This window comes from Tigriopus californicus, chromosome 5 (genome assembly GCF_007210705.1).
Source record: "Tigriopus californicus strain San Diego chromosome 5, Tcal_SD_v2.1, whole genome shotgun sequence".
NCBI classification, from domain to species: Eukaryota; Metazoa; Arthropoda; class Copepoda; order Harpacticoida; family Harpacticidae; genus Tigriopus; species Tigriopus californicus.
Genome location: NC_081444.1, coordinates 1,924,796 through 1,933,516, shown reverse-complemented (window position 1 = coordinate 1,933,516; position 8,721 = coordinate 1,924,796). Strand labels below are relative to the sequence as shown.

The window sequence follows — 8,721 nt, the reverse complement described above, 5'->3', positions numbered from 1 at the left end:
ATATTTGTCATTCATGAATATGTGTATCATATTTAACCCACTTTTGATCAGTAATTTCGAAAATACCAGTGAAATGATCGCATTTTCTTCAGTCGTCCCTCTGCAACAATTTTTTTGCCATGTGATAACAACATTGATGATCCAGACTCTTTAAAACTGTCCATTTTGCAGCTTGATTTCTGGGCCTGGTCAGCCCTAAAATAAACAACCACTGGCAGATGTAATACAACTTGGATGCCCTCAAGACCAATATCCCGAAGACCTGGCAGAAGGTGCTCAATGAATGCTGGGAAAATTAAGAAAGTCCGCTGTACTATTGCTATTGCTTTGGATGCCAAAAAAGAGGCAACAGAAGGTCTTGACATGCTAGGATAGTTTTAATGATATTTTCAAAACTACTCTACAGAAATAGATGACATTTGAAATATTCATGAATGATGTATCTGCCACTGTTAAGTCTAAGTTGTTGAAGTCGCAAATAAGTTACATGCATGCGTTTGACTACTCTCAATTAGTCTCTAGTCGCAATTATGAAACGCCGTGTGCAATACCTTAAAGTCTGAGATGGTGATAAAATGCAGAACATTTCTCAAGGTCGACCCCAATGTGGTGTGTATACAAAGTATTGCGCTATTCAAGATCTGATCTCGCCCTTTTTTAGTTTTTGTTGATCCTTAATTAGGTATTGTTGGTGAATCCCAGAGAGAGACAGACAGAAATCTAGAGTAGATGAGGGTAAGAATACAAGTGAAGCCTGAAAGTCATCGTCATCATCTATGTGATTCTATCCTGGTTTCCTCCCACAAAAAGAATGAATCACGGACAACTCACTAAAACAAGTGGTCGTAAATTTGGAAGTCACAAATGGTGAGAAAAAGCGGAGCTTTTTACGGTGGATTATCAACAACAATATCAACGGTTGTATTTACAAAGGAACCAACCATAGAAAATTGAGATGCTTGAGAACAAATTCTTGAATTTCTTTCCATTCGAAATAAAACAACTTCTTTGGTATCTTAATTAATGAAAAAAACGGTAGCCAAGATACGGCTCAAAAGCAAAAATAGTGAGAAAAAACAAGGCCACTAGTGACATACAACTCAAGGCAAAACCAACCCAATCAATTGAAATATGTCTGTTTTGTCTTCTTTCTTATTCAATGAACTTACAAGATTAATTTTGATATGGAAACAACTCGAAAGGAGAAGGATTAATTGGAGGATCAATTCTACAATGACAATTCTACCATAACATTGTTGTAGAAGAATACTCATGTGTGGTAAAATTAGGCTTTGGTGTTTTAGATTTTGATTGGGTTCTGAGTTAACACGCCACTCTCAAAAGGTTTGGCATTTGTTCCAAGTTTCTTGACATCTGTTTGAAAAACAGTGTTGAATGGTTTTGGTGGGATTCAAAACCAGTTGGATTTGATTGTTTGGTTCTTCCAACATGTTGCTCTTTTGGTCACACTGCACAACACAAATGTTGTTGTTGTAAGTTCCTATCACACGGTTTATTAATAGCACTTTCATTATCAATCATTACACTTTTATCTACTGAGACTTTAAAAGATTTTTTTCTAACGACGACAACTGCTCTTAAGATGGATATTTTTAGAATCAAAAAGACCTGTTGAATGCAATTTGATGCAAACATGTGTTCGAGATCAGTTGCAACTTGTTCCAAACTTTTAACATGACATTGTCTAGATAATTATTATTTTTTCAAATATCTTCTTATCACAACTAAATATGAATAATGGGCATTTTCAGTTGCAAGAATAGTGGAATTATTTGACTTCGGTCATAAATTAGCAAGAATTCCAAGACAATGTCTCAACGAACAGCTCACATACAAGAAAACCACGTAGCGAGACATCTCTTTTCCCGACGAACATGAGGCAATAATATTGTTTACAGATGAGAAACTGCACTAGATAAGCCTGTGCTTTTATCACTAACGCCAGCATCTTGGATTTTCGCCCTCAAAGAAACCAAAGTCCGTGCTAGAAATAGAAAGTGGCACACTGACTGGCTTCATGGCGCACATTCCAAGTCCCAATCAGTTGATTCTCATTTGCCCAATCCCTTGGTTACACCAAACTAAGCAATAATTATTGAGCTCCCCCCCTCCACCACTACCACCTAAGTCCGCTTTAATTGGACTGTCTTTCATGATCAACCACCATTAAATGGGTTTTTACTGGAGCCATCTTGAGTTACACAACACTTTCAGACCCGTCTCATCAGTCCTCCGGGAAAGGAGGCATCATAATCATAATAGGCCACGCCACCAGGATCCTTGAGAACTTAGTGTATCGGGTCCTCCTGATGGCCTTGTAAGTACATGTTTTCAGGGTCAGAGCTCATGCCAACAGATGCCGTGGGGGGTTGATGCCGTGGGGGGTTGCGTCTATTTAAGGAAGTATAATGGCAAATTATACTGATTACCTGACATCCTTTGCTCCAATTTCGAGGGACAGGTTACCAATGATGCACTTTCGTTAATCCTGTGCACAGATATCAACCCAGACAGTGTGAGTTTGTGTGAAGGAAGACTCTTCGCCTCAAATTTAGCAAATGTCAAGTTTTCTTTTATCCCTCGAGTCTCTCAAACGGCAACTGGTGTGAAAACATATGGAAAAGCGTTTGTGACTTCAGGATGAATCCCTGCCATATCTTGTCTCTGTCTCTCTCTTCTCCGCACCCTCTGTCAAAACACTCGGATTTTGAAAAGACAGCGAGGGAATAAATGAATGACCCGTTCAACTGAGGAATGTCAGCCGACAGAAGCACTATGAATAATATGCATACTTCACAACAGAGTCACAGCTGAACTACGTATTTCGATTTCTTTTTCGCTAAGTACTATAACTTCTTGGCCAATTGTGATAACTATTGACGAGCTAGATAGACTTCCTTTGGCGGAGCTACAAAGGCCGATAAGAGTTGTGGAAAAGTCTGGCCGAACGCAAAACTGTTACTCTTTGTAGAAGAGGCAGAAGCACGGGGAAGGTGTTATCAACTAACTCTGATCTCTGAGGAGGATAGGGTGTTATCAAAAGAAAAGTAGTGAAGAAATTGGTAAGATTAAAAGAGGCATCAGGGTTGACGTTCTCGAAGGATGTCATGGATGAAGGCCGAGACTTCTTGTGCCTGTCTCTGACGTGGAATTTATGTGCAACTAATGGCAAACGCTGCGCTTGAGTGTGTGATACTGATGACAGAGTTATGACAAGATTGCGCAATGGGCGTCGAGCAATCCAGTTATAAACAAACTACTACTGGCTACATACGTACATACACTGTACTACATGTATGACTCAAGTTCTGCTCCTTCATGCGTAGATGGATCGTTATTCGAATCCTGGATGACAATCGTGTCTTACCTGCCACCAATCATTATTGGTCTTGTTGATGAGAAGAAGGACTTCCCTCTCCTTCATGAACACTTTCTTGCCATCCTCGGCCGTGTACTCGAAGTCGAACACCACACTGACGAACTTTTGATCCTGCATCATCACACTCGACATGGACGACGATGAAGCGAGTAATAATTTGTTCTTCTTATTAGTGCCACTGCTCGCCTGGCTTGAGAGCACCAACGAGCCTTGCTTGTGCATGTTTTTCTCAGCTCCTCCTCCTCCACCACCTCCTCCTCCTTTTCGTCCGGGTGCTGGCTTCCCACACGAAGCAATCCCAACCCCGATTTGGCCAAACACATAAGTAAAAGTGTGTCTTCTTCTTCCACTTCTTCGGGTTGCCTTCCAGCAGCCTCACCAACACTCACACACGTTGGTTGCACTGCCAATTAGGATTTAGAAGCTCCAACACGTCGTCTTTCCAGCTCTCTCTCTTTCTCTCTCACTCTCCCACGGGCCAAAGGGATCTCGGCAACTGATGGTGTTGATGGCGATTTCTCACTCATCAAGAAGGGCAAAATCCGATGTGGGTGTCACAGCAAATCGCTGGACTCGACGATCAAGTTGTTGATCTAAAGTGAGACGTTGGCCTCTTCTCCTCCCCCCGAATTTTTTTTCCAACTGAGTAGCGGGATCAGGAGGCTCGGTTTCACTTGTATCACTTGGAGCGATGACGTTGACTTTGCTCGATCAACGGAACACACTCTTGGGCGAACGTTGAAGAGATGTCGGACGGAAGGAGAAGGGGAAGGGAGGCCGAACGAGTCGTTTCCAGGTTCAAAGTTCCAGGTGGAGGGTCCGCCAGCAAGAGCCGTTGTGGTGGCCAGCTCATTCAGACACAATCATATTCCACCCTCTAGAGAACAAGAAGAGTGAAAAGAACTATTAGAGGGATCGAATTTCCAAGAGGCTTATGTGTACGTACATAGATAGCACTTGAGTACTGTATAGAGTAGCATTGTAGTAGTGGTAGTAGTAGTAGGAAAAGGGGTCGTGTGACCTCGCTTCGAGAATCAATTGACGTCAGGCCACTCTGGAAATGGGCCGGGTCAATCTGGGATTGCTAATCTGAAACTCGAGAAATCTCGCCCCTTTTTTCGTCAGATGGAATGAAAGTGACCCAATTCAGTGACTACTTGATTTATGGATTTATGATGGAAACAAATACAGGGAGAGAGATTATTGTAACGGCAAGCATGTTCCATAGACCATGGCGCAGAAGACACAAATCACTGCTGGGTCTTTTGAGCTCGCATTTTAAGCCTTTGAAAAGGCAAAAGAAAATGTCGATGAAAGGAATTTCTCTTGCCCCAAGTCAAAGATGTTGTTTTTGTTCATTTCTGCACTAGGAGCGAGAGTCCTCAATGCAATCCGGGCATTTATTACTCTTCACCTGGAGCAGTTTGTGCTCTAGAAAAGATCTGTCTGCACTGCCTAACCCTTCAAGAGCTGAGTTCTGCACCAAATAACCCTTTTAACTCAGATGTATGTCATCCGGAAAGGTTAATGGACAAGGGAAACAAGGCACGTACAGGAAATGGCAACTGATTTCCGAATTTAGATACGAATCTCATTATTGGAACTGGCTTGTTAGCACTCGCGTACGATGCATGAATAAAACCCCCGTCAATAATGTGCGCCAAGATTTCAGGGCCCAGAGCCAAGAAGGAATGGCGGCAGTCAGAGCAAAAAGAAGAATCTCATTCATTGCTCGTGGTATTTTCGAATGTTGACATTTCAGCCTCGCCCAAACTCGAAGTCTGTGAATGTCTGTGGTGCCAAACCTTGAAGTAAACTTTAAAAGAACAGGGTGGAGGACGGCTGGTAGATGAGGGCATTGTCTCTCTCACAATTCGTACAATGTTTTCCAGCCAACTCAAAAATCTGGAGCTTGGTAAACAACAATTGGTTCATCGTGTTCCCGTGACGATGAAGCTTGTACGAGACATACTTTTGTCACCTGATGAGCTCGATTCTAGACGAAATGGACGGTAATTTCTTTTCATGTCGATTGTGCCATATGGTCCAAGTTCGAGCCTCGCCAATGAAGAACCGTAAATTGTAGAGTCTCAGGTTGAAGCGGCTGGTGATGTAACCATGTAACATTGGTAATCGGCAAAGTTTTTTGGGAACCCATCGAAAAACAATCTGAAAGTGTACTTGACAATGCTCTTCTGGACTGTCAGGTTTTTCTTCTTCAAGGAGGTGCCTCGTTTTGCTTGGGCAGAGATGTATCTATTTAGCTGGGAGGCAATTTCGACAATTTCTGGTTCACAGATCGTAATCGAATAGCCTCCGCCATCTTGAGCATTCCGACCCATGAAATGAGAACGAGAAGAGGCCTCCTCTACATCTATTGACAAATCAGCTTAAGGGACATAGAGTAATATTACTGACAAACTCGAACCAATCAGACCTTCTGCTGGAAAACAAGCCAACTTTTGAAAACAACATGACGGGAGAAAGAAGCTCGCAATTTGTCTACCAATTTGGGACTCGGGCTCTTTCACCTGTCTGAGCGTGGTTTGTTGTCGATATCCTCATTCGATTGTCAGAATTGGGCGTCATCTCTTATTGGATTTTCTTATTGAACCACCACCACAACCACCACTACCACCACCATCAAAACGACCACAATGACGGTAATTGATGGAAAGTTCTAAATTGCCGCGATTAAGAAAGTTTCGAATCTCATTTTGCCCCCCCATACACACACATTGAATTGATCCCCAAAAGCTCATTTCTGACAGGTTCTCAACACGACAGGTCATTTTTTTTTCTTTTCGAGGGACTTCTTCCATTGCTATTGAACAATTCAATGTCTCATTGCATAACTCGACCGACATGCCTCCTAGTTTTCTTTTACCGACATCATCTGTTGATCGTGGCGGCCTTGCAATGGTGAATGGGAAAAAGAGTTATCAAGATCGTGAAGTTTCAGTCCATTCATATCATTGGAAACCTCATCATGAGAATCGCCTTTTATTGACTTCGAACACATTTCGGAACCTTATTTCGTGGCTTTTAAGGGTCCTTCTCGGCTTCTGGACTGAAGCATAAAGGCTAAGGGTGAAGGGTGGCAGTTAATTGCTTCGGAATCTTGACAATTGAATCTCCACACAATTTAGGCCAGTTCACTCCATTTGGAAAGACGGAAAAAGGGGAATCCAGGGCGGAGATGATAAGAGAGTGAACGAGTTGTCACATGAACAGATCCGGTCTCTATATCTCCCTACTGTAGTTTTTGCTTCCTCACGGATCTTCCGTCCATTCCTCAAATGTGTCGCTCTGCGTTGTCAGTTTCTGGTTTCTGATCCTGTTCGAGTTTTTCTTTCGCTCTTCTGCTTCTCTTCAAAGTGAAAGTGTGCTTACGAATAGAATACAGAAGTACTGGAAACAACTCTGTCTTTCTGTCCATCCGTCTGTCCGTCATTCCTGATAGAAACGCAACGACTACAGTACACCAGCACCCTGATCATCATGATCTGTCTTGGGTTTAAAGAATCTTCTTTGTCTTTGAGTTGGTGTCAAGCTTTCAGACACGTTTTCGACGTCTCAATGTATTTACATCCCCGCAGAGAATTGGCCTTCAGGAGTGGATCCACGTATTGCAGGCAATTCTTATCCCATTGGATCAAAAAAAACAAGAGACATGTCACGTAAGGAAATCGTTCCTTGGTTTGTGGCATTGATGGTGTTGTTGTTTGCATGACAAAAGTTCATGTGCTTGCTTGATGAGTAAATCCAAATGGAGTCATCCAAGAAAAGATGTTCTTTCTCTCCCTCAATACTGTACGTATAGCGTATGTATACGCATAAGGGTACTCTTACTTCACCACTGAGAACACAAAGGCGCAATCGTGTACTTGTACATTATTTTGTGAACAGCCTCTATGCAAGAGCCATAAAGTTCACGAGGTAGGTCTTTGTGCTCTCTTTGATGCATTTGACTACGTACATAGAGATCTTTCGTGTGAGTCAAATTGGCCACCAGGATATGACTGATGATGATGAGGACGATGACGACGACGACGACGACTCTTTGGTAGATACAGTTGTTGTGGTGGTGTTTCGAATAAGATGAAGACAGCAGCTCGTCGGGTATCAATTTATTTACAAAGAAGACACTAGCATGAAACGGGAGCAATTGGAAGACCTTAGGGCCAAAGTAATTAGGGTTAATACCAAGTTTCTTTGGGAACAATGCCAAAAGAAACTTGCTGGCTACCACTAGTATACCTGCCAGATTCCTCTTCAAGGGATTCAAATGCGAGAATGGGACAATATCAAATTGCCACCAATGAACTCCATGTGAATAGAGGGTAGGTAAGGAAGGCCTAAGGGCTCAGCGGATGAATATGCTTTTGGACCAGGTTTGAACCACCTAACAACGAAACCGAGGTCATTCGCACTCGAAATGAAGCCTCTGGACACGACCAGAATAATCTAGGTTGACCCCACACAACCATGGATTTTTTCAAGAGTTCATATTCTTCTTAGGGATGGAATTATTGAAGTTGTATTTCAAAATGAAAACTTTCAAGCCAAAAGAGGGCCTACGCCCTAACAAACAGCCTTATTTGACGTGTTCTGACCAGCTGGAAATGCATGTCGACATTACTTTCGATCCATCACTAGTTCTTAAGGAAGCACCTCTGAAAGGTCATCGTCATCATTGAGCGGCAATTTCAAATTCAATTCTTGTCCAATACGCAACAATAGCCGCGAGCAAAAAATCTTGCTCATTGGGCCGAAAAAACGAGGAAGTGTATTCGTAAAATTCTTTCCATGCAACACTCCCTCCGTTTACTACCAATCTGAGTGTTTGTGTATGTACTTCAGGCATCAAGAGATCGAGTCAAGGTCAAATCAGAGCCTTTTTAGCGATTAGACAAGCAGCTAGACCCACCAAGGATGCTCTGTTTCATTTATAGATCATCAGAGGAGCCATAAATTACGGAGGAATGGAGAGGAAGCCAAATCGGACGACGCGAAACACCCACCATCACCAATACTCCCAATACTCTCAACCCAAGGAGATTGGTGACCTTAATTCTGACACACTGATTCTATACACACCAACAGATCTGTTGGATCGTGTCAAAAGCGAGGAAAAAAGCCTCTTTATACTACCAATTGTGGAGGACGAACACAAAGAAGGAACCTCTCGATCCAAGGTCTTTGGGCCACCTCCCAGCTTGGCAATAATCACCACTAGAAAATGAGCATTTTATGCAAAGGGAAATGACTTGGGCCCAACCTATTGTTTCCCCGAGATGAAATTTGAAATGAAAATCTAA

At 42.4% G+C, this 8,721-nt stretch overlaps 1 protein-coding gene and 1 long non-coding RNA gene across 2 annotated transcripts in view; one reads left to right on the top strand and one right to left on the bottom strand.

The window, feature by feature from the left end:
• Window positions 1-8,712, top strand: part of LOC131880354 (uncharacterized) — a 16,508-nt gene extending 7,796 nt beyond the window's left edge. The window contains exon 3 of the long non-coding RNA XR_009373253.1: window positions 8,356-8,712. This is a non-coding gene — a long non-coding RNA (uncharacterized LOC131880354). The remainder of the gene's footprint in view (window positions 1-8,355) is intronic.
• The window catches only part of LOC131880350 (rho GTPase-activating protein 12-like), a gene marked incomplete in the record, with an annotated part of 24,144 nt that overhangs the window by 8,276 nt on the left and 7,147 nt on the right, over window positions 1-8,721 (bottom strand). The window contains 1 exon segment of the mRNA XM_059226961.1: window positions 3,389-4,277. Within this exon segment, the coding sequence (XP_059082944.1) occupies window positions 3,389-3,622 (234 nt within the window).